Source organism: Quercus suber, unplaced genomic scaffold, assembly GCF_002906115.3.
Source record: "Quercus suber isolate HL8 unplaced genomic scaffold, Cork oak 2.0 scaffold_98, whole genome shotgun sequence".
Taxonomy (NCBI): Eukaryota; Viridiplantae; Streptophyta; class Magnoliopsida; order Fagales; family Fagaceae; genus Quercus; species Quercus suber.
Window position 1 is genome coordinate 861,626 of NW_027069563.1, and position 27,172 is coordinate 888,797.

Below are 27,172 nucleotides of genomic sequence, written 5' to 3' on the forward strand. Positions count from 1 at the left end.
AAATTTACAAATTTATTACAAGAATTATGTAAATTTATTTTTTATTTACATATTTTAAGGATGAAAGAAAAAAAGTAGACGGTGATTTTTGCATGTAAAAAAGAAACAATTAAGAAATTAATAAAAATAAATATCTTAATAAAATATATTATAAAATAGATAATTTAACGTAAAGTATTTTGAAAAGTGAATATGTAAAATAAAATAAAAAAATAAATTTTTATGTCAAAATAGACAAAAATAAATTATTCGAAGAGAAGACATTGAACAAAGAAAATGTTAACCAATTTACCTACCATGATTGCACCTCTCTCTTCTCTCATGGCCATGTCACATGTGATACGGTGTATGCCATTATTGAGAGAAGACATTGAACAAAGCAAATGAAAAAACAAAACCAAAAAAAAAAAATGATTCTGTAGCAGAGACAGGAAATCCATAATTCATGTCTCATGTTAAAAGCCTCTTTCCAAAGTTCAAATTTAAGACTCCTTGCAATGTCCCACCATCCACTTCCACAGGTACAGCTATTTTCTTTCTCCATCTCCACCAATTTCAACCACACACTTCTTTTCTTTTCTTTTTTCACCTTGGGATTCTCTAAGTCAACTATCTTCACCTAGTTCCCACTATAAATATAACACAGCTAGTGAACTCTTTCCAAACAGACTGACAAGTGAAGTGAAACTCAAAAATCGAAGCTCCTCTCTGTCTAGTGCTTTGTTTGTTAGTAGTATTATTTTGTGAGTGTTGGTTTGGAGTGATGGAAAACGAGGAAGTTCCATCAGCACCTTCAACACCTGCGACCCCAGGGACTCCAGGTGCTCCACTGTTTGGTGGTTTCAAGGCAGAGAGAAGTGGTAATGGTAGGAGATCCCTTCTCAACAACTGTAAGTGTTTCAGTGTTGAAGAATGGGCCATGGAAGAAGGCACCTCACCCAAACTCTCTTGTTCATTACCACCTCCTCCTGTTCCACTTGCAAAAAAGGTCCATCTCTATCTCTCACACAAGCTAACCCATATTTTTGTTTTTGTTTGGAAAATTATTACCAAACAGCATTTATACAGAGTGTGAACACGATTAGTACTGTGAAGTAATCGTGTTTGTTTTTTATATATATATGTTGGCAGGTGGGAGCTGAATTCGTTGGCACTCTCATATTGATGTTTGCTGGGACAGCTACAGCCATTGTGAACCAAAAGACAAATGGCTCCGAAACCCTTCTTGGTTGTGCTGCTTCAACTGGCCTTGCTGTTATGATTGTCATTCTCTCAACTGGACACATCTCAGGGGCACATCTCAACCCAGCTGTTACCATTGCCTTCGCTGCCCTGAAGCACTTCCCATGGAAACATGTAACCCAAAAATCTCAATTAACTGCATACACACACAACTTATTCCTTGTTTTTCTATTTGTTCTGGTTGTATGGGCCACGAGACCTCCATGTGGTCAAGTTCTGACACATGTCGTGTCTATATATCACATCCAGTTCTTCACTGCAATGAAGCCAAACCCAGTGAAGTATAAACTGATCAATTGACCGGTCATAAAAAGTTTTTTTTCTTCCTTTCTTTCCTTGTTTTATAAAATTATAACATATTATGTCTGTGCCCATAATTGTTATTTGTGTCTAAAATATTACTTTATTTTTATTTAAACTTTATATTTCTTATTTAATAACAAGAACCTTTATTAGTTAAATTAACTAAAATTTATGAACAGTTAAATTTTTTTTTTTTTTTTTTTAAGTTATGAAATAAAATGGGTCCTTAACAAAATTGTTGTACAAAAGTCCCTAGCTAACACTAGGATTTTATTTTTATTTTTTGTTGTTGTTTTGGCAGGTACCTATGTATATTGGAGCACAGGTGGTGGCATCTTTGTGTGCTGCATTTGCACTAAAGGGAATTTTCCACCCCATAATGGGTGGGGGTGTCACTGTTCCTTCAGGGGCACCATATGGCCAAGCTTTTGCTTTGGAGTTTATAATCAGCTTCAACCTCATGTTTGTTGTCACTGCCGTGGCCACCGACACTAGAGCTGTATGTTACTTTTTCTATAGACCTTTTTTTTATCTTAAGAAATTTTGGAAGTAATCTTTTCTTAATAACAATTCTTTTTAGACTTTTTGAATTTTTCTTTCTTCACTATAGACTTTTTGACTTTTGTATACGAGAAAAGCATTTCTCTTTACATAAATTAATTACTCTTTCCACAAATCTGTGATGTATGGTAGGCTGTAAAAGGGTTTTGGAAAGCCAAATTTTGGACTGGATGCAAGCTAAAAAAATAGTATTTTAAAGTATTAGACTTATAAAATAAGAACAATTAATTATAGTATTTTTATTATTAAAAAAATCTACATTTCGGCTTTAAGATTAAATCTATTTTCAATCTTAAAGTGTTGCTACTTGCTTGGCATCCTATTTTTTTCCAAAATGAACTTTAGAGTTTTTTAATGTCTTCTATAATGTGGAGTGTGGACGGGGCCTAAACAGACCGAAAGAATATTTCTAAAGGCTCCTACTTCTTGCGGGTACTATTATTACAGAATGCTTTGAACATTTGATATATTAGAAAGGGGGACTTGGGTTTCTGCTTCAGTACACTGGACTAATTGTGATGGTGAAAAAAGTGTTTTTATTTTTTTTAGGGTGGATTCACAAATAAAAAAATTTGACATATTATTTTTCTTCAAGAAAAATCCTTCCATTTTTCAGTGTCAAAAATTGTGTCTTGAAGTAGTGTGCCATATTTCCAAAAAAAATAAATGAAGTGGTATTCTTTTCCATCGATTATAGTGAAATAGAACTGTTTGCTCAAAAAAATAAAAACAAAATAAAGGACATTTGCTGATCAGTGTGCTTATACTCATTATACCTCGTAAAAACAGTAGTGCGTAGTACCCCTTTTCTGTTAAATTATATTAACTTCCGACTCTCCGAGACATACCTTCCCAAAGGTTTCCAGTGAGACAGAAGTCTCTTCTAAAAATACTTTGTTTGCAATGCAATAGTCAAAAGATTAGTTGGCACCTTGCATGTTCCATTTCCCATCAATAAATACTCTTTTATATACATTTCACTGTGATCAATGCCAAGCTAGAAAGCATTCAAAGAAATATATAAGATAAGGTGCATTTAACAACAGCTGTCAGATATATCGAGTATTAAATATAATATTTTATATCATGAATCTAGCCGCCCTCCAAAAATAATAATAAGAAGAAGAAGAAGAAGAAGAAAACTTATGACTTATCTAAGGTTTTTTTTTTTTTAAGTTGTGCAGAGAGAGATATTAATATATGGAGATGTACAGAATGTGATAATTATGTGAGTGAGAGAGTATAGAGTCATTGACCTTACAAAAAAAAAAAAATGAATGATTCATTGCAATTTGCAGGTGGGAGAGTTGGCGGGAATCGCGGTGGGAGCAACTGTGATGCTCAACATACTCATCGCCGGGTATGTCGGGACTTTACTTTCTGTTAATTAATTAAATAATCTAACCCTCTTTTTTTTTTTTTAACGAATTAATCTCGCCCTCACTCAACTTGTATAGCATTGGAAGACGGTCTCTTATTTTTAATAAATAAAACAAAAATCAATCATAAATGGCACTTGGGTGATACATTTAGAGTAATGCCTAGAACAATATAAAAAGCACAACATGTGTCACAACTTGCCCACTTGGCTAGTTGTGAGTGGTATAGATATAATGATGAGTCTATATGAGGACACACATCTACCACTCACAACTTGAACACAATTTATATAATCCAAAAATTACTTCTACATTTATTTAAGACTTAAAACTTACGTAATTACGAAATTATTATTTTTATTATTAAAAAAATAAAAAAAAATAAAAAAAAGATGGTACTGCTTTGTGGCTTGAAGCAATGACATTAGTTTTGAATATTAAAAATTTCCTAAAACATCTTACAATATATACACTGAAAAATTATTGAATATTCTAAGAATACCATAAATGCGTACTCTCCTATCTTACATGAATTGTGAGTCCCACCATAAATTTAATTAGTAGAACCCACAGTTATGTGAGAGTGCGGAGTACACATTTATGGTATTTCAGGAGTACTCAATAATTACCCATATACACAAAAGTTTCAATAGCTTAGAAGGGCTGACTTTTTTTTTTTTTTGGAGATACAAAAAATTTTCATAAATTTTTTTCACACTTTGCTACCATGAAATAATATCACTTTTAATTAAACTCATTACCCCCGCTAATTTTATTATTATGCATCAATCACAACAGGCTATACAAATTTTGTGTCACTGTGTTTGTTGTTTTTTCCGTCAAAACCGCCTTAAAAGGCAGACTCAAACTAATCACAAATAAAAGATTTATTTCAATAACAACATAGGAATGGAATTCATTAATTAATGCCTCTTAATTTTTGAAGAACAATACTCTTACCGATGGTGTCTTCTTCAAAACTTCTCTGCTATTCTATAGGGAAACAACAGGAGGTTCAATGAACCCAGTGAGAACACTAGGGCCGGCGGTCGCAGCAAACAACTACAAAGCCATATGGGTCTACATGACTGCTCCCATCCTCGGGGCACTTTGCGGGGCAGGAACCTACACTGCCGTGAAGCTGCCAGAAGAAGATGGTGAGAATCTCGAAAAGCCTTCAACAAGAAGGAGCTTCAGAAGGTGACAGATCAACACCATCTTCAGACCTACATTGGTAATATAGAAATTCCATCAGATGATAATGAAGTTGGATCAAAACAAAACAAGACTAAAGACAAAAAGATGGAAGACAAATTCACCATCAGCTCTGGTGGTTACATGCATATCACACTAATAAACTAAAATATATCATGTTTGCATCAGCGATACATATATAATAAACAAGCTAGGTTTCCTCCCATCAAATATTTTAAATAACTATGGGATGTGATGACTGAGAGTTGACTTTCATTTGCAAGTACATATTGGAGCTAGGTAAGCGTTGTAATTTAGGTGGTCTCTGTTTTCTTTCACTGTATTTGTTTCTCCTTTTGATCATGTAAACCGAATCGACAATTGAGATCATATCTTTATGTGATATTTCCTCCTCTTTGTGGGCTTGGTAGTTTACACATGGACTCAATGGGTCTTAAATCCAAGAATTTGTCCTCTACCTAGTTCTCAGTAGAGGTGCAGATCAAGCTATATACTATAGTTCATTAGAAGATAGAGAAAGAAAGATGTATGTGTCATGCAAAGTCCCTCATCCAAATAATAGAGGCACAACAGTGCTCCACAAGGTGATGGAATATGAAACAGCCCCAGGGGAATGTCCATGTATAATATTGCATTTCAGTTTCAGTGTTCTGTATCAACAGGACTTCAATTCATATTCAACATAAGCACTTCTTTATGTGTACATGTAATATGAGTAGAAAATCTGTAGCAAGGACTGCAAAACATTAAACTTAAATGAAAAGTGCAGCAATTTCATTGGAATGATCAAGAAAAGTTCAAGTCGCTTGCCAACATTTTGCAATGAGAATCTAGAACGAAGTACAACTGAACAATTATTTTAAACGGTCTTTAATCGAAGCGGTAAGCAACAGCAACCCGGATTTTGACAAGCCATTCTCCCATGTTAATAAAAGACAAAACAATATAGCACAATAACATAGTGGCGAATCAGTGTTATGTGCCTCCTAACATCCCCTAATCACTGGTAAAGACCAAAATGGAATTAACTTACTCAGGTTTTTTAAAAACCAATACAACCAGTTTGCTTTTCCATTCTATGATCACGTGCTACAATTATATGCCTATAAGCACCTGTCCATTGCACCTCAAATATATTCGTACTTCAGTTCTGCTTCATAAATACTCTCATAGATTTAAAGTTTAGAGCATATCAAGGTGATCAATTCGCTGAACTAATAAGGAATAACAGACAAGCAAAAAGAAGATCAGATAACCATAACTTCCGTTATGGGTGTGTCTGCCTGTCTGGTAATGCTAAAAGTACTTTAATAGCGTTTAAAGCTCATTTAACAGAAATTGCCATACGTTTGGAAAATTTTGCTAAAGAGCTTTTAAAAGGGGTCCTCAAAGCTAAAAACAGTTTTAAGGCTAAAACTGAAATTTGGAGCTTTTAGGAAACAGCTCTACAATTCACTTTTCATATTTTATAAATCCAAAACTTATAAGAATTATTCACTGTAATTAGCCAAACCCTCAAAATGCTAAATTGCAATTCAATTAAAGCTCTATATCACAAAATCTCTACTACTAAAGCTCTATTTCCTAGAGCAATGCCAAACGGACACTTAGGATATGTTTGGTATGGTGTAATAGCTTCTGTAATAGAATAGTTATTCATGTATGATTGCAATTCAGTCATTTGGTTACATCTTTATTACATGGACTAGTTATTACATAGGAATAACTATTCTTTAAATTGAAGAATAGCTATTCCTCTTTAAGATGGATGTAATAGCTATTCTTAGTACATATAATAGGTTTTAAAATTAATATATTTCCAAAAATATAAATTTTCTTTATTCATCATCTTTTACAAGCTTTCCATATGTAACAACTAAACTTATGGATAATAATAGTTATTCCATTACAATATCTTTATTTCCAGTAATAAAGATTATTATTCCTAATGTAATATTCATTCAGTATACCAAATGTACTCTTATAAAGTTATCAGGGTAGTTAGGTGATGAGAGGTGCAACATGTAGCAAATAACAGAAGACTGGCATATTCTATACTCCACATAGATCTTTAATCTGCTAAGGGGGAAACCAGTGCTTGATGGAAAAGGGAACTTTGGAGGTGAAGTTGGGAAGAAAGTTCAGAAATGGCAATGGAGCCTCCTCCAAAACACAATATCAGTACTCATCTTCAACCCCAAGAAGTCAATTTGTTTACCATTAAATGTTTTGCATCCTAGAAAAGTTAGAAGTGAATTTTCAACTACCAAAATTGTCACATTCAAAAACTGATTGAGGGGCAACCTTTTCATAGAAAATTGAAGTATACAAGGCATGACCCAAGCAAAATTAGAATGCATATTGGACAAGATGTTAATTCAAAAAATTTAAGAGCTCAGCTAATTGAACAGGTTTTGACCTTTTAGATGTTCAATAACAAATTTAACGAGGATTTGTTTTCTTGGCTACCAATAGCATTTTTATTTTCATTGTAAACATGTTTGACTTTGAAATCTAAGTTCTCTTCCTAATCCTTTGGCTTTGACCACTTAACAAAAGTTCATGGCATGACAGATCTAATTCATATTATTTACTTTTACTGCACTTTTCTTAAATTTTTTACCTTTTACACGTTTCTCTTATCTTCTTAATCTGTATTTGCTAATTGTTAAAGAAAGGCATATAGCTAAATTGGACCTTACGCATTTTTAAGCTTTGAGCAACAAAAACAGATTCTGCCTTCTAGTATGCCGAGGGCCTAGTGTAGGGAATGTGTGTAGGCTGAACTGTTTTGGGTTTGTTTAGCAATGAGAGTTGTTTAGAACATTTAGTAGGTGGTTAGGCACCTCTAGAAGAACACTAAGTTCAAAAGAAAAGCACACAAAGGCTTAAAATCACTAATTCTCACAAAAATTGGTTACAAAATGAGAGTACAAAAGTACTTATACAATCTATTCTACAACTAACAACCATTAGTATCTTGCCAAGTGTCAAATTAACACTGGTTACATCTAACACAAGTAACTAACTCATTAACAAGACTAACTAATTTAGATGAGAATGATTGCAATATAAGCTAACTACCTTAAGGCTCTTGTTTGGACACAAAGATAGTTGTAAAACTAACTGTTCTCAACATCTAAGGCTGCTAGCTAGAACTCAAACAAAGACATCTTAAAACTGCATCAGGATGCCCTTCTTAGAAAGCACTTGGCCTCAAGTGCTCTTGGCCTCCTTTGGATCATGGTAAGGAGTAAGGTGCTGCACATTGAAAATATTGGAGATAGACAAGTGGGAAGGTAGCTCAATCTCATAGGCATTGTGATTGATTCTCTTCAAAACCCTACAAGGACCATACTTCCTTTTGTCTCAACTTAGCATACTATCCTTATGGTCTTCTATCTTCAGAAATCAACACCCAAACTGTCTCCAACCTCAAATACCACATGTTTCCTGTGTAAGTCAGCAGTTGCTTTGTACTTTGCATTGGTTGCTTCTAGCTTGATCTTCACTTGTTGATGAACTTGCTGCATAACATTTGCATATCTTCAGCCTTTGGATGAACTCTCTTGGGCATTGGTAAAGCTACCAAGTCAGACACACTAATAGGATTGTTGCCATACACAATTTCAAAAGGGCTGTAACTTGAACTTCTATTGACAGAACTATTGAAAGTAAATTCTGCTATGGGCAAAATCCCCTCCCACTCTTTAGGATGGTCCCCAACTAGGCATCGTAGAAGGTTCCCCAAACTTCAATTCACCACTTATGTCTGCCCATCAGTTTGAAGATGAAAAGATGTGCTATAGTCAAGGCTGGTTCCCACTCTCTTCCACAATGTCCTCCAAAAATGGCCAAGGAACTTATTGTCCCTATCTGAAACAATGGAATGGGGTAGCCCATGCAACTTGTAGACATCCCTAATGAAGAGATCAGCCACATGTGAAGCGTCATTTGATTTTCTACAAGGGATAAAGTGAGCCATGTTGCTAAATCTGTCAACTACAACAAAAATACTATTTGCCCTTCTTGTGGTTGAAGGCAACCCCAATACAAAATCCATGCTTATGCACTCCCATTGCTTGGTAGGCACTGGCAAAGGAAGATATAGGCCTGAATTAGCGGCTGTCCCCTTGGATTTTTGACAAACCAAGCACCTTTGAACCAGTTTAGACACCCTCCATGGCTTTCCAAAAGTACTTATGTTGCATCAAAGATAAAGTCTTGTCCCTTCCAAAATGCCCTTGATTATGCACTTCCAAGCAGCAACCGATCCCTCAATGAACAATTAGGAACACAAAGATGCACTCCTTTGAATAGAAAGCCTTCCTTCTCATAGAAACCAAGATATGCTGCATAGTTTCCTTGCTTGATTGCAGCTAAAATAGGCTGCAACTTGTTGTAACCCATGTAACGTTCCTTGAACACATCAAAGCCAGGTACCACAGCTTGCATATGGCAAAGCAAGGCCTGTCTTCGACTTAGACCATCAGCCACTTTATTTAAGACACCCCCACCTTATGTCTAATGCAGAAATTGAATTGCTATAAATAGGCAACCCACTTGGCATGCCTTCTATGCAGACTTTGCTAGTTATGCAGGTGCTTGAGTGCCTCATGATCAGTATTAAGAATAAATTATTTATAGGCAAGATAGTAATTCCAATACTTGATAGCTTGGACTATAGCATAGAACTCTAAATCATAAGTACAATAGTTCAATTTAGCACCACTGAGTTTCTCACAAAAGAAGGCTATAGGCTTACTTTCTTGACTGAGAACTCCCCTGATACCATGGATTGAAGCATCTGCATCCAGCTCAAAAGTCTTCTCAAAGCCTAGGACTTGCAAAACAGGTGCTAAAGTGAGAGCCTTGTTGAGTGCTGCAAAATTGCCACTGGCTTGAACTGACCAAACTAGGTTCTTTTGCTTCAAACAATCAGTCAAAGGTGCTGCTATTGAACTGAAATTTTGGATGAATTTTCTGTAAAAAGTGGCTAAGCGATGAAAGCTTCGTAATTCACTGACTGATTTGGGAATTGGCCACTCAAGAATGGCTTGCACTTTAGAAGAATCCATTTTGATACCTTCTGCAAAAACGACATACCCCAAAAATCCCACCTGATCTGTTGCAAAAGAACATTTCTTTGTGTTTGCATAGAATTTATACTCTCTTAACAGCTCAAACACTCTTCTAAGATGCTCAACATGATCACTCAAGCTCTTAGAATACACTAAAATGTCATAAAAATAAACCACTGCACAGAATCCTAAGGGGGCTGCTGTTTAGGCTTAGAATTGATTAAGGGAAATGAGAGTTGCTTAGAATAGTGAACAAGGTGTGACAAAACCTTCTTAAGAGAAATCCAACTCTTGAAAATAGCACTAGGCTAATCTATGTAATTGCATTCAAAAACTAATCACAAAGTAACTACAATGTGGTACTTATACTATTTATTTGGCATTGGAGCCTTCTAGATGCTTGACAAGTGTCTAAATCCTATTGGCTAATGCTTAAGTAATCATCTAACTAACTAACTATTCACAAGAGGATTAGGATGCAACAACTTGAAATGCCCTGCATCAAGACTCTCCCTCTTAAGAAGCACTGGACCTCAAATGCTCTTGATTGCTACAAGATTTGTATGAATTTCTAGCCTTCTAGAATGATGCAGTTGCATTGTGTAACGAGTTTTCTACTGTTGGCAGCACACCAAAGGCTGCTGCTTCTACACAGCGAAGTCCCACACAACTGAACCAACCTTCATCTTGACCATTGGCTTGGGGTTTACTTTCTTCTTCTTTGGTTGCAAATAGTAGGGGTGTACCATCTTGTACATAATGCGTGTGCTGCACCTTCTACCATGGATGGTTTTCCTATCATGTTGACGTGGCCTTCCACCTGCAAGTAAGAGATGACAAGCATTCATGGTCTTCTTATCACAAAGAACACAATCTTGAAAGCTATTGATTGATAAGAACCCTAAGCACCCTCTTGAAACTCTATTTTCACCTCCTTCTTGCTCTATATTAGCATCTACTTCTTCTTCCACAAATGGATCATACACGGGTTCTAGAATGCATTCCTTCACTTTATTGTTTTCAATCAGCAATATGCTATCACTGACTTCCTCTTCTTCTTCTTCTTCATATTGATCATATATGGGTGCATTCATTAGCATATCTTCCTTGGGTGCTTGCAAGGTATTATCAAGGATCAAAGTTATACCTTCTTCTTTAATGCCTTCCGGCACCAAGGATTTTCCTTCCAACTGCATGGCTGACTTCCACTTGTTAGGGGCTTCATAGACTTGTCCTCCACAATTGTAACACTTGAAAATTCCATTGCTTGTGCCATGCTTGCATGCAATGGATGCCTTTGATAGACCAGGTACTTAATTAACAGAAAAACACTCTGCTGCATTTCCCTTGTCCTTCTTGGTCTGCCAATAATCAATCTTGGTTGGCCGAGATTGCTGCCAAGGACTTGCACTTGCTGGTACTTGGTTCCTTGAGGCTTCATATTGCAATGACTTCCTATGCAAATTTTGGAAGATAGTTTGCATGTAGTTAAAAGGCAGGAATTGTTTTTGTAATTGTCTCTTCATTTTGAACCATTCTTGCACCTTTCCTTTTCCCATTCTCACTCTTTGGACCTGCAATTGCCTCCACCAAACAAATGCCCTGCCCTTGAGTTTATTTGCTACCAATTTCACCTTCTTGTAGTCTGGTACCTCATGGAAATCAAAGATTCATTCCACTTGGTTAAGCCAGCCCAAATTCTTCATGATTAAAGCTACCATAGAACTCAGATAACTCAATCTTGAAGTTGGATTCCCACTTTTGCTCATGATCCGTTGGTTGCAGAACAGGAATTTGCCTTCCATGTCTTATCCTTGGGCTGTAGGCAAAGGATCCTCATGGCTTTCTTCGTTTGATGCCTCTCCTCCATGATATTGTGGTTGTTTGGCTTCTGTATTTCGTCTCTTTGAACATGCTCAGTCAAGGCATAGATTTGCCTCATCAACACTACCACTTCATATTCTAAGGTAAAGTGCTGCTCCAAAACTTCTGGATCATTGGCTGCATGAGTCTCCAAGGCTGCCTCTTGAACCACTACTTTCATCCCTTTGTCCTTACTTTCCTTCTCAAACACCATCTTTCACTACTGCAGAATCTTGCCAGCACAATTGAAGGCTTCTATTTTGATAAAGGTAAGGTATTAAGGCTGGGAATGAAATCAAGATAGGATCTTGACAGGTTCTCGATGATAAAAAATGAGAAACAATACAAGAACTTAAATCCTAAGGATCTCAAGCTTTGATACCAAACTAGTGTGGGAAATGTGTGTAGGCTGAACTGTTTTGGGTTTGTTAGCAATGAGAGTTGTTTAGAACATTTAGTAGGTGGTTAGGCACCTCTACAAGAACACTAAGTTCCAAAGAAAAGCACACAAAGGCTTAAAATCACTAATTCTCAAAAAATTTGGTTACAAAATGAGTGTATAAGAGTACTTATACAATCTGTTCTACAACTAACAACCATCAGTATCTTGCCAAGTGTCAAACTAACACTGGTTACAACTAATACAAGTAACTAACTCATAAACAAGACTAACTAATTCAGATAAGAATGACTGCCATATAAGCTAACTGCCTTAAGGCTCTTGTTTAGACATAAAGATAGTTGTAACTAACTGTTCTCAACAGCTAAGGCTGCTAGCTAGAACTCAAACAAAGACATCTTAAAACAGCTTAGAAGATGCTCCTGCATCAGGGCCAGATATTAAACTTTTAGCAACCCTCTCAGAGAGTACAACAAAGAATTCACTTCAATAAACATGTTTCTGAAATTAACTTTTGGAAATCTCATACTGTTGAGGCTTTAGCAGCCTGGCATTGCGTTCCTACTTATCAATTTCACAAATTTATCACCCTTGGTAGCTAGGTTAGACTCTGCTAAGCCCTTAATCCTTACAAGTTCAGGTCCCATTCTTATTAAGCAAATTCCTTGTCTTGCAACCAGCCTTTATAGCTAAGTGTGGCCTCTCCCTGGGTTTAACCCATAGGAGGGGAGGAATTTGAGGTGGTGACCTCTGCCCACATTGAGTAGCCTAAGAAACACCAACTCGAAAAAGATTCAACATCCATGTCCATGCCTTTGAGCTTTTCAATGAATTTGTCATATGTCTACCATTGAGAAAACTAAGAATCCATGACATCAGTGGTGTGACTAATGCCAATGCATTAGCATCTAGGAAACATTTTAGGGCAGTAGATTCATCCTACTCTATTGAATGTGCTCTAGACCATAACTAAACTAAGTTTCTATTAAAAATACACAGCTCATGCCATTGAAGTAAGCATTTCATAGTTTAGAGCGCCTTAACTATGAGAAATCCATATTGAATTTCATTTTCAAAAACTACCAAAGGGCCAATTACTTTACATCTCACAATGGATTCACCAATGGCCAACTTGTCGTAGGAGAAACCTCTCATTTCTGTGAACATCACTAATTCATACCACTAGTATCACATATTTATTAAAATATTACATGATGCTAAGCAGATTTCCCAAAATGAGCCAAGAAGCATACATACTAAATTTAAAAGATAGCCAGCATTTAAGAAAAATCATCACCTTCCCACAGTTAAACAACACTAAAATATATCTAAGTCAAATATAAAACTCACTATTCTACCATTTCATTTTAAGATAATAAACCATATGGGTCCAGGGAAGTAATTCTAATTCTGCATTTCCTTCTGCCAGGATTTTTTTAATTTTTTAATTCAAATTAAAAATAAATAAATAAGATGAAGATATAAATATATTATTATATTTTTTAACCAAAGCCTCTCCTGCTTCTCAATTTTAACATTCATTGGACTCGAAACAATTGACAAAGACAATGTAATATATACTCAATTTAAAGAAGTTTTTCCGGATAACAGAAGGGAAAAAATTGAATAACAGCAGAAAATTCACTAGATAAAAAATTCACTTGGTGGAAGAATATGAATAATAAAAAATGTGAATTTACTAATAATTCTTCTATAACCATTAATTAGGATAAAAAGGGGCAACAAAAAGGCAATTATAATTCTCCACTTGGTACATGAGAAGAAGAAGGCAAGGGAAACAAAATTTAATTGTTATTTTCCAAAGAATTACTACAAAAGACATCAAGGGGAACAAAAAAGGTACCTCAACTCATCCAAAACCCAAAATCCTTTTTCTTTTTCTTTTTTTTTTTTCCTTCTTTACCAGTCCCACATTTCTCAGCAGCACTTGTAATTCCTTCACTAAATTGGAACCTTGCTTTTCTTTTACCACACTTTCTCACCAACAAAACAAACCTTCCTCTTCTTCAACCACCCACCACAGAATGCTCCACCCCACTAACCAATAACCATGCATTCTGACCCAATTACCCATGAAAACATCTCGGCCCTGAAACCCGGGTTGACCCGATGCCTGGAAAGCTTGATTGAAGCTCCTCCTAGGCCTAGCCAACCTCACTCGCTACTCGAACACATTCAAAAATATATATATATATATACCCGGCCCGGCCCCACGAACGAGATTCGGACCTAATAGCCCGCTCAGACCATCGAGGACTGACCCGGACCCTTATCGGGTCGACCCGAGAACCAGAACGATGAAGCAAGCGATAGCACGAGGTAAGCGATGAGAATGCCAATGAAATCGGCGACGGCGTCCTTGGCAGAGGCTCCGGAGGATTGGAAAAATCCGAGGTGATCGGCAGCCTCTTTCGCAGCGCCGGCGAGGAGGGAGAGGATGGATCCGACCCGAATGGAGTGGCGGCGGAGGAAAGGATAGCGGGTACGGGTCGCGAGGAAGGAGAAGAGGAATGTGAGAGAGAAACAGAAGAGCAGATGGTGAAGCTTGTCTGGGGCCAACCATGGATCTTCGTTATCGTTGGTGGACATTGAACTGATTGAAGTGAAGCGTTTAAGCAAAGGCAAAATGGTGGGAATTTGAAGTTAGTGTTCGATGAGTCTAATCTAATTTGTTTTGTTCCCCTTCAAATCTAAACCGTTATATAGTCATTTTTTATTATTATTATTTTTACTGAATAATAATTTAAGCAAGTCTCTAATTATAAATTGATAAATAAAATCACCGTGACAAAACCTGTAATGTAATTTTTAATCTGTATCCTGGATCAATCTTAATCGTCGGTCAACTCTACACTACTTTTCTCTCTTCTCTATTCTCCTCCCTTCCAAACTAGCCATTTGAGGTCTTGCGATCGACCATCTACAATTGAAGCTAAATACCACTTGTGTGTCCTAGAAGGGATGGAGGGAGAATTACATGGAAATGGATGGGACGAATGGGAGTTGCATGGAAATGAATGGTAATTGTGAGGGATTTGAATATATGCTAGGTAGTCACCTTCTGAAGAATTATTATAAGAGAAAGACATAAAAAGATTAATGTTCTGTTTGTTTCCATTGGAAAGTTTTCTATAAATATAGTTTTCTATATTTTCTAGTGTTTGGTAGCACAAAAAAATATTGGTTAACGGAAAATTATCTTTAATCAACGAAAAACCCAAATAAAAACAAGGCTTATTTTCTATAAGTTGTTTTCTCCAAAAAAAAAATTGGAAAACAATCTCTCTCTCTCTCTCTCTCTCTCTCTCTCTCTCTCTCATGTGTATATATATAATATATATATATATATATTAGTTATTGATAATATAATGAATAAGTCTTTATTTATGCAGTTTGAGATTGCTAAAAACTTGTTATTATTCGGTGAAACTACAACAATATTTTTTTATATAAATCAGGTTATATTTCTCATTTTCTCTACACTTGAAAGTTATTTTTTATTTTAGTCTGTATAAATATATTGTTTGATTAGAAATGTCTACTAGAAAATATACATCTAGATATGAAAAACTTTAAAAAAAAAAATTAATTGAGTCTCAAAAAGTATCAATGGATAAATTTGTTACTAGTAATAAACAAAATATAACACAAAATTTAGATGAAAATATCACAAATGAGCAAGAAATTTACCAAAAAGAGTTAGAAGATAATGAAATGATATAATTGCAAGATAACAATGACGTTCAATTTTGTAATACAACAAATCTTGATAATGAACTTCAAAAGAATTTAGAAGATAATGAAAATAATGATGAAAATGTCACAAATGAATAGGTTCACCATAATGATGTCCAACTAGAAGAAAATGAAAATAATAATGACATGTTGAATTATATTCCTTCAACTATTTATGATCCAGGTAATTGGAAAAATATTAACACAAAATTAAGAGATTTATTAGTAGAAAGAAGTCCAATTAGAGACAATGATATAATTTTTCCTAGAGGTGATGACACTAGACATTTTCTACTATTCATTACACTTGAATATTATCAACTAAATTAAAATTAATAAAATCATATCTAAGATCGAAAATGTCCCAAAAATTAAAAAATGAGATGTTAGAAGAACTTGAATACAAAAATTTAATTAGTCAATTTGCATCTCAAAAGGCAAGAAAAATAGATTTTAAATGAAACATATTATAATATAAAAGTATTAAATAAATATTAATTTAATTAATACATAAGTATAAAAAATGCCCCATTTTAGTTCCCGCCTTAGGCCCCAAAATATCTAGAGCCAGCCCTAACAAGAATGTATTTAGAATGACCATCACGTCAAGAGTGCACGACGATACTTGAAGTCACATTAATCCTTGTAATATATTACAACAACAACAACAACAACCTAACACTATATCCCTTTTTATAAAAATAAAAAAAAAATAAAAAAATAACCTAACTCCATTATTTTCCAAATTAGGATTCTCTATTTGGCATGGATCTTCTCTAGTTGTTCATACTTCTGATTTAAACAATGTTTCTGCTCTACAATGGATTGTGAATGTCTTGTTAAGAAATGAATTGATGGATTAGGAGGTGCTGTTCTACATTCACAGGGGTAGAGCCACATTATGTAACCCTAAATATTTTAAAAGCCTTCTAACAATAGGTGAAAAATGCAATACACTTCAATTTATTTAAGACCCGGGCCCCACAAGAGCAAAGATTGCCCCCCCTACACATCAGCCAAATTTACCCTCCAAATTCCAAACTTTTTACCTAAAAACAAAAGGTGTGTTTGTAAATAAAAAAGTGTGTAATGACATTATAAAATAAGCAACTGTCAGGAAAGTTCATTTTTGCCAAAGTCTACCCTTCCACATGATAAATACCCCTCTACAGTTCTTTATAGTTCTACTTCATTTTTTTTAATAATAAAAAATGTTACACACACCCTATTATACATACATTATTACACACTTATTTTTTTAACTGAAATCATAAGTTGAATACATGATTTCAAAACTGAAATTGTGTTGTACTATGAAATAAGCCAACTCCAAGCTCGTCCATAATGGTCGTCTGTGGAAGAATGGGCACTTCGTAGAACAGTTGTCTATGAAAAGGTCGTCCATAAACAGAGATGCTTTGATGAACCCCAGACAAGGATTCTAAGCATGCTCCTCTACACAAGTTAATGAAGTGGAAAGTTACTAAACAAGTAACTGCTTTTAGTGTGCACTATATAAACACTCATTCACGACAAAAAAAATGTAAGTCTGAAACATTTTCCAAAAAGTTGGAACTCTAGAATTTGAAAGAGAAACTAACTTAAGCATCAGAGAGTTCTTAGCTGGTCCACACCGGTCACCTTTGATTATGTGTTTTCTTTTCAGGCCTTTCAAGTGACTACTAGATCGTTGACACCCGGAGCATTAAGTCTATTGATTTTCCTATGCATTATCAATATCAAAAAAAAAAAAAAAAAAAAAAAAAAAGAGTTAGGATTCTCAACATATATATGTTAGGAATTCAGGATTGACCAAATGTATTATTTTTTGTCATTTTTTTTTCCTATCCAAAATCATATTCTCTATTACTACATTAGTTAGCATGCCCTTTTAAACTACTATTTATATTTGGGATAGGGGGGGTGAACTTGAAGGCCATACTTTAAGAGATGGGCTAGGCCCAACAATGTGGGTTGGAGTAAGAGCACCTGAAGAATAAAGGGTAGCTCCCCAGAACAAATCCTTTGGAGATCCAAGTTAGCCACCAATACCAAAACTCTTATCTAAGGTAACAAGCATGGTTGGTCCTTCGGCAGATACGAAAGGGATCGCGAGCAACCGACTCCATTTTTTATCTAAAATGCCACCTTCATCAGATTTGCCTCAAGAAACACCTTGAAAGGATAAGAATCACAAAGGTAGTCACCTCCACATTAATGATAGGTTCTCTACCTAATCTCTTCCACATTAAATGCATATAGGTCAGTCTAAATAGTGTAGTCACCTGAAAAAATCCTATTTCAAGGTATCCCAAAAATCTAGTTGAAAGTAGGTTAGTTGGGGAGATAAGAGAAGGAAAAATGCCTATAAAAGGGGAGGAGGGTGCAATAAAGAGGTGGTTGATAAATATTAAGAGAAAAGTCTAAGGAGAGAGAGAGAGAGAGAGAGAGAGAGAGAGAGAGAGAAACTGCTTAAGTTGAAGAGAGATAAGATTTTTTTAGCTTTCTATAACACTCTTTGTATCTCGGGAGAGCAGTCTGTATATCAAAGGATAATCTTATCATCCTTCATTTCTTCTTAATCAGTTGTTTAGATCTCCCATTGTGGAAATTTTACCATGTTTTTCTGATAAATAAATTGTGCAAGTCAGTTACTTAGTCATTGTAGCCAACTATAGTGTTTGAGTTTTGATCCCCCCATATATTAATGTTGTTTTTTGCATTCACTATCATTATATTTTCTAAATTTGTTTTCTATAACGCTATTTGGAAACATTTGAAACTTTTTTTAATTATTAGAGCTATCTAAAACTAAAAAAAAATATGATTATATTACATTTTTAATATAATAAATTTTGATTTATATAAAATTTTTAGGTTGAATCAGGTTGGTTGAGGTTGAGTCGGTTCTTGCTTACCAATAATTATGTGTCCTACCATATGTCTTACTAGTTACTATATTTATTTGTTTGTTTGTTTGTTTGTTTATTTATTTATTTTATAAAAAATATATTTTAATTGCCAAATAATAAAGTTATGCTTCGTTTGTTTCGTTATAAAATGTTTTGAAAATATTTTCAGTATTTAATTGTGTTCGTTTCATTGTAGAACACAGTCAACTTGAAATATTTTCCATTTGTAAAAATTAGTAACCAATAAAAATTTGGTAAAATATTTTACAAAACACGTATAATGGCTCTCCCCCCATCTATTGGTAAAGGTCACTAATTTGGAGGACTAGGCAGTTGAAATGGTGGACTAGGTAGTCAAGTTGGTGGCTGAAGCCATCGATGGTGGCTAGGAGGTATCAGTTTTAGTGTTTCATTTCAATTAAAAATTTTATGTCAAACCAAACTCTGCAAATATTATCATGTAAAATGTTTTGGTTTGAATGGAAGTGATTTTACTTGTTGAGTTTGGAGACAAACTCTCAAAATGAAAATGATTCAGTGTTGTAAAAGAAATTAATCTTAATGCTTAACACAGAAGAAGTTGTTAGCTGTGGATTCGCAATTTTATTATACATTACATTCCAAAACTTAGGAGTGTCCCTAGGTCGGGTTGGTTCGGTTTTGGACTCAACCTGAACCCTACTCGCTCACACTAGGTGGCAGGCGAAGAGACCTACCACCAATCACCAACACTAATGGGTCAAGTCAGTTTCAAGCAAGTTTTCACCTGATTTGACAGAGATTTTGTAGGATCTAGCGAGATTTAGCCAGAGCTTGTTTTGGTAATTGGTTGAGCCAGTTTGATCAGATTTTGAAGGAGGGATATTAAGACTCAACCAGCTGGAATTGGGTTTTGAAGGCTAGTTCGGTTTCAACTTGGGCCGGGGCAGGTCCTTCAGGTAGGTTAGGTTCTCGGTTGTGTTGGACAGCTACACCAAAACTAGTTGGACACATCACACATTAAGCTTTGAGATGAAATGAAAGGGCATTTGAGCATATAAAAGTACAACAACAAGAAGCGTAAGAGCATCCACATCAATATGTGCAAAAAATTTTCCATTTTGCACATCTAAAACCTACTTTTTCTATTTTATACACTTATTTTTATAAAACACCTACATCAGTTTGTCTATTATACACATGTAGGGACCGGGTTTGAGCACTTCTACAGTCAAGAGAGTGGACTCAAGCCCAGTTAGCCCAGTACAATGAATTTGTAGAGCGCGGGTTCAAGAACTAGGCCCTAATGAGGGATGCAGCAGCCAGGCATGGTTGCATGTGGATTGTATAGCAGGTACGTGAGTTAAAATGCGTAGTGGTGCCCCTCCGCCTTTCTCTCAGGAGCTTGCCACCCTTATTCCTTTTCTCCCTGATTGGTTACAAGAGTTTCTGGGAAAATACAGGTCGCTACAGTATTCTTTCTTTCAGCTTTTTTCCCTCTCTTTTTGGAGGGATTCTTTACATTATATATCCCCTTCTCAATTGATCTTAGCCCTTCATTTGTTGATCAGCCAGGCCACTACTTGAGTGCTTGTCCCATCAGCCGCCTTTCCATTCTTCCTGTGGGTTGTAGCAACCAAGACAGCACTGTTCAGGGGTCATCTCCTCATTAATGTGGCCAAAACGTTAGTGGTGGGCATTTAATGTGGAGGTGACAGTTCATTCTGGAGTTGCTCCTCCACCATGCTTCCGTGAGTGACACGTTGTACTTGCTCTTTCTTTTTGGATGCTCAGAAAGGCTATTCCTGGTGGCTCATTACCTCCCCTTGCAATAGTCATCGGCTGGCCGAGGACAACATCATCCTCGGTGATGTTTCCTGGCAGATTGGGCCATCTGTGTTCCTTCTCGAGCGTTTCTTGATCCTCGGCATGGGCCTTGGGCAAGATATAAGATGGGCCAGGGTCGCCACATTATCAGCCCCCATAATAGTCCCTCGAAATCCTGCTGTCCAACTCCTCGGACGGGGATGAGGATTTTGATGTCCTCGAGCCCTTGTTACGGCTTGTCACGTCTTGTCTTCCATCAGCGCCAGAGTCCCTTCATCTATCCAATGCACGTTCCTGGCACCTCGGTACGCGAAGCGTGCCCTTATTAAATTCTGGTGGCTCTGTGCTCCCCACGTTCAACGGTGTGATACTAATCCAACGGCTGGGCTTTCTCTGGCTTTATAGGCGGGAAAACCCGCACGATTACTTTTAGTTGGGGATATAAATACCCATTCGAATCGATTTGCCTTTCCACTATGGCATTCAAGAGCTCTCGCGCACATTCACTGAAGTCGGTCAAATCTCTAATTGCATCCACGTCTTTTCCAGCACAAAAAGGCTTGTCCGATGAGCTTTTCCTCATTTCTGTAAGATTTCTTCTCTTTTAGCTCAAAACTTCTTCTCTGATTCCTTTCTTTCCCTCGTGCTTTCTTAAGTCTTTTAGTTGTTGCTATGGATGGGTAGGTTTAAGAAATTAGTTGAGTCTGAAGAGGCGATGAAGAAATTTATCGCCGATTATGGATACCCGGCAACGTGGGCTTGAGGTACTGTGCGGAAGGGGAATGGCACACCCGAAGGAAGGAAGGGGAGGTCGTCATTCCCATGATCACCTTCTTTGAAGGCAGTATGAGGATCCCCATGGGGTCAGTAATGAGGGGCTACCTTAGGTACTTTAATTTGGCCCCCCACTCAGTGCGCCACCAACGTGTTCAAGATCCTGGGCTGTGTGGACGCCTTAAATGAGAATATGGGGTTGAGGTTGACCCATCATGATGTAAATTAGTGCTACAACCTATAGTGGTTAAGGGGTAAGTCTTACTACATGAAGACGAGGGATGATAGGGTCCGGCTTATCCAGTGTTTTCCTGAGTCCAGTAAGGGTCTGAACAAAGACTTTCTCATCATGTCCCGGGGGTGGTACGATGGCCTTCACTGCTCGATGAAGGAGGGGACACCAGGTAGGGTATTCAGAGTAGGAGAGGGTCTAGCTTTATTCTTCTCTTCTCCCTCTTTTTTTTTTTGAATCTGCCTTGTTTGGTTGATGACAGGAGTTTGCTTTTCCTTCTGCAGATCTGCACGCCTTTGAGCGTCATTTTAACTTGGTCAACAAGGAGGACTTGGAAGCCATTCTTAGGGCGGAGGTCTTCATGAACGAGGGCGACGATCAAGTTAGGGCTGCTCACAAGATCCTCGGGTATAATCCAACCCAGAAATCGTTCCCAGCCTCGAAGCACGTGATCAGAGCCGGTGATCTGCGGCTCCGCGAGATAACTGTAGTGGAGCAAGGGTTTTCGTTTCCTGTAGGTACTCCGTTGGCAGGACCTTCTACTTCCATCTAAGGTGCAAGGACCGAGGGAGAAGAGCTAGGACAAGAGGAGGAATTCGCAGATTCGGGTCCATCTGAGGACGAATTCGGCGTATTTGACCAAGTCTTCCCGTCCAAGGATCCCGCTGGTGACCTAGGTGACCTTAATTTGACCGAGTCGGACCTTCTCTCTGCAAGTGCTTCTCCCCAAGCTGAGATGGGTTTCAAGAGGCAACCCCAAACTAGCCTACTCGACCTGCTCGAGGGCCAGCCAAGGAGGGACGAGCAGGGGAAGTCCCAATCTAAGCTTCCTCCTTCACCGTCCAAGTTTCAATCCACTCAGACTAGGTCGTTTTCTGCCCAGTCTAAGCTTCCACCTCTTCTACCTCAGTCGAGCTTGCCACCGAGGCTCGAGCTTGCAGACCCCAAGCGTAAGAAGGACCCTAAGGGCAAAGGGCCTATGGTAGTTGAGAGGACCCGCTCTTCCCCCAAGGAGGCTGAGGCTCGTCGCCCTCTTAAGCAACAGAAAACTGGATATCAGGGCCAAGACAGAGAGGTGGCTGATCAGTCCGAGGTCCAGACATGGCTTCCTGCCCCCATGCTCCATAGGGAGCCTTTAATGGATGATGCCTCACTCAGGAACTTCAGAGGGGGTGAAGGCGCATATACGGCTAATGCACTAAAGAGATCCTTGCTGCTTCCTGCCGATATGGCTCAATTGGAGGGCCTGAAGAGGCAGGAGGTCATCCTCAGCATGAAGAGGTACTTGGGCATGGTAAGCCACCCGTCGTTTAAGAGTTTTCAGACTTTACCCCTCGGTTCCCATACTCATAGTTTGTTTGTTTCAATTCGTAGGCTGTCCAGGCCATTTACAGGCTGGAGGAGGAGGCTAGTAAACAGAGTAGGGCCCTAGAGCAGGAGCGTGACGGCCGCCTGGATGCCTCACGGGTCCTTAGCAAGACCAATGGCGACCTCAAGAAGGTGAGGGAGGCTCTAAAGGAGGCAACGAAGGCTAGAGATAGCGCGGCAACAGGCCTGGCTAGCGCCCAAAAGTAGGCCGCCCACCAGACAAGACGCCTTCAAGACACTGAGGGCCAACTGTAAATTGCCAAGGAGCACCTTGCTGACTTAAAGTAGAGGTTGGCCGAGGCAGTGACGGTTAGAGGCGTTGCTGAGCATGCCAGAGATGAGGCTTTGAGAGCCAAAGCAGAGGCCGAGTCTGCGTGGGCGAAGGCCGAGAGTTCTAAAGAGCAAGCCAAGGAAGAGGCCTTTGCGGAGGGGGTTGCTAAGACCGAGGCTGCCTTTAAGGCTCAAGTGCCTGAGGTATGCAGGCGCTACTACTCCTAGACTTGGGAAGAAACCCTCAACCAAGCGGGAGTCGAGGCCTCGTCTGACCTCAGGAGGGCCGAGAAGGTGTACTACCCTCCCGCTATCCGAGAGGCTACCTCTGCTACTTCTGAAGCCAACACCGTGCCCGAAGCAGCAAACAAGGGCCAGGTCGGTGCCGCCGGGGGCCCTACCTCCATTGATAGGCCTGTTGAAGGGGCTGAGCATCAAAGGGTGCCAGGGGAGGGGAAGCTGGTAATTTGGAAGCGCCTTCTGTTGGCCCTCAACTCCCTGCTGCTGACTTTTTGGTTCTACCTATTGAGGGAGACCTTCCCAGAGTTACCCGTCCAGCCAAGGAGATAGCTTTCACGGTGATGCCTCTGCAGGTGGTTCCCCTATGTCACGGCTCTGAGGACCTCGAGGACACCTCCGGACAGCCTCCTAGGAGGGAGTAGAGCTTAAGCCGAAGAATTAGGCTGCCTTAGCTAGCATTCATCTTTTGTTCCCTGCTTTTGTTGTTGATGCTTCTCTTTTCTTATTTTCCTTCCCTTTTTTTTTTTTTAAGCGTTATACTGCTACTTATAAGTTGAATGTATGAATCACCTCTTTGTTACTTTATGCGTTAATTATCGTTGTGATGAGCTTTACTGCTGACACAACTTGGGCTCTAACTATTAGTTTTACACCCTTAGAAGCTCAACATGCTTTCCATTCTAAGTTGGCGGCCAAAAATGTAAAGGCCATAGTGATAGTTTTCACTTAGGCCTCGGTCGATAATTGGACCGTCTTAATTCCAAGTCCTATTTTTATCAGATTAAGTACCGAGGGAATAACTACACCATATTGGTTCTACGTCATATGAATTGGATACTGTATACCGTAAAAAATATGCTTAGGAAAGCCATTAATTGCTGGCTATGATAAGGGGTTGGGTTTTAATGTGCCTCAGAATGCTTTAAGTGATGCTCATGGGCTCGTGTTTGTTTATGCCTTTGCTGAGGATGGTCAGTTTGTTAGACGTCTAAGTTCGAGGACTAGGCAAGGCCTCGGCTCTATCTAATACTTAGATTCTTCTGTAAGTAACTAGTTTCCCTATAGGTTTGAGTTTAAGAATCGTACAAGACCTTGGTTTTGTCTAACACTTAGATTCCCCTGTAAGTAGCTAGTTTCCCCATAGGTTTGAGTCCGTTGACAGCCCATGTCCAAGCCCCACTGGGCAAACGGCCATGGGCTGGATAAAGGGTTGAGGACCCCCCCGGCTGATGAATATTTGGGGCGAACATTTGGCACTGGTCACATTTCTTAACATACTCTAGGGCCTCCTTCTGCATCACAAGCCACCAATATCCTTGTGTGACGGCTCGATGAGACAGGGATCTTCCTCCTGTGTGGCTCCTACAGATTCCCTCGTGCAGCTCCTCGAGTAGTAACTTTGCTGCTTCAGGGTGAACACACAAAAGGTATGGTCCAGAGTAGGAGCGCCTGTGCAACTTATAGTTCTCAGACAACCAGAATTGAGGAGCACTCCTTCGTATCTTTTCAACCTCTAACCTTTCCTCGGGTAGAACGCCATCTTTGAGGAACCTTACTATGGGGTCCATCCAGTTGGCACCCACCCCAACTTGATGGATGTGGATCTTGTCCCTTGCCGCCTCGCTTGCTTTTTCCAGATGCTCCATAAGTATGGTCAGCGGCAGGTTCCCCGTCGAGGATGTGGCGAGTGTGGCTAGTGAATCGGCATGGGTGTTTCCACTTCTGGGGATATGAGACAAGCTGAAAAGATCAAATTTCGACTGCAACCGCCTGACCTGGCTCAGGTACTCTTGCATTCTCGAATCTCTAGCCTTCAGCTCTCCTTCTACTTAGCCTACCACCAATCTTGAATTCGAGAACATCTCCATCGACTTTCCTCCCAACTTTTGTACCATGACCATCCCTTGCAATAGTGCCTCATACTCGGTTTCATTATTTGTGGCTGAGAACCCGAGTCTCAGGGATTTTTCTATGACATGCTCTTCAGGGGATACTAAGACTAGGCACACTCTGGACCATCTCTGGTTGAACTGGCTCACATGCTCCACGGGGTTCGTTTTGCCGTTATAGATGGAGAAGATCGGCTGTTGGAACTGCCGAGGAAGTGCAGCCCCTTCTATATGGCGCGTAAAGGGTGATTTGGATAGCTGATCCAATGCCCTGCTCATGGCATCATACCCCAAGCCCTTAAGGGATGGGCTTTTATGCTTGCGCTTCCGATAGTGCTCTTCTTTATGAGAAAAGGTCTCGCTTGGAGGAGTTCTTAATCTTTGTCGATAGTCATCGTCACTCTCATCGTCAGAGGGCAGGTCGGGGCTAGGCTGAGATCGCCTTCCTCTTCAAGTTATCTATCTCTCACTGCATGGCCTGCTCGTTGTTTTGCCCTTGGGTCGCGTGGCTCCCAACCTTCTTTAGTTGTATGACCTAGTTATTGTTTTATCTTTGTGGCACGACTGTCCCCAGGTGAGTAGCTACTGCTGGTCTGAGTGGCGTGTACACTTCCCTCTCGGAATCTCCCATTCTCTTCATTTCAATCGCGCTCAGGGTTGGCGAAGTTACCTTGGTGCTAGGGCTTGGCCGGTTCAGGTTGATGGGAGCTTGCTTGATGAGGGTCGGATCCTACCATGCTTGATCATTGCCCTTACTAACGCATAAGTTATTTCCACAGACGGTGCCAATTGTAAGGATCGGGTTTGAGCATTTCTACAGTCCAGAGAGTGGACTCAAGCCCAGTTGGCCAAGTACAATGAATTTGTAGAGAGCGGGTTCAAGAACTAGGCACTAGAGAGGGATGCAGCGGCTAGGCATGGTTGTATGTGGATTGTATAGCAGGTATGTGAGTTAAAATGCGCAGTGGTGCCCCTCCGCCTTTCTTTCAGGAGCTTGCCACCCTTATTCCTTTTCTCCCTGATTGGTTACAAGAGTTTCTAGGAAAATACAGGTCGCTACAGTATTCTTTCTTTCAGCTTTTTTCCCCCTCTTTCTGGAGGGATTCTTTACATTATATATCCCCCTCTTAATTAATCTTAGCCTTTTATTTATTGATCAGCCAGGTCGCTACTTGAGTGCTTGTCCCGTCAGCCACTTTTCCATTCTTCCTGTGGGTTGCAGCAACCAAGGCAGCGCTGTTCAGGGGTCATCTCCTCATTAATGCGGCCAGAACGTTAGTTGTGGGCATTTAATGTGGAGGTGACAGTTTATCTTGGACTTGCTCCTCCATCATGCTTCCGTGACTGATACGTTGTACTTGCTCTTTCTCTTTGGATGCTCAGGAAGGTCACTCCTGGTGGCTCATTACCTCCCCTTTCAATAGTCCATGGCTGGCCGAGGACAACATCATCCTCAGTGATGTTTCCTGGCAGATTGGGCCATCTGTGTTCCTTCTCGGCCGGATATAAGATGGGCCAGGGTCGCCAGATTATTAGCCCCCACAACACATTTATTCAAATAAAATATTTATTCTTTTAACACTGTGAACAGTAATCGTGAGAGTGAGGTAAGAAAGGAAATGAGAAAAAGGGAGTGAGATGAGTCAGAGGAAAAGAGAGGAGAGAGAAAAAAATAAAAAAATTATTTACATGGTGAACAATAACTATGCATATATGCATGATTACTGTTCATTTGCAAGACTATTGTGTATATTTAGACATTTTTACAAAGACTGATGTAGGGTTTTTTGGGTTAAAATATGCAAAATTGAGTACTTTTTGTATTTTAGAAGACTATCCATGGGTTGGTGTGGTTGCTCTAAGTGAGTAAGCTGAAAAAGA

At 38.8% G+C, this 27,172-nt stretch overlaps 2 protein-coding genes across 2 annotated transcripts; one reads left to right on the forward strand and one right to left on the reverse strand.

Annotated features, from left to right (window-relative positions):
* The first annotated feature begins 538 nt into the window (after nt 1-538).
* Nucleotides 539-5,114, forward strand: LOC112009900 (aquaporin NIP6-1). The gene is made up of 5 exons (XM_024042257.2): nt 539-988; nt 1,132-1,356; nt 1,847-2,044; nt 3,405-3,466; nt 4,485-5,114. Exons 1-5 carry the CDS (start codon nt 764-766, stop codon nt 4,687-4,689), a joined length of 915 nt encoding a protein of 304 aa, XP_023898025.1. The 5' UTR covers nt 539-763; the 3' UTR covers nt 4,690-5,114.
* Nucleotides 5,115-14,306: 9,192 nt separating this feature from the next.
* LOC112009882 (uncharacterized) lies at nt 14,307-14,654 on the reverse strand. The gene has a single exon (XM_024042236.2). It carries the CDS (start codon nt 14,652-14,654, stop codon nt 14,307-14,309), a length of 348 nt encoding a protein of 115 aa, XP_023898004.1.
* Between the last annotated feature and the right edge of the window lie 12,518 nt (nt 14,655-27,172).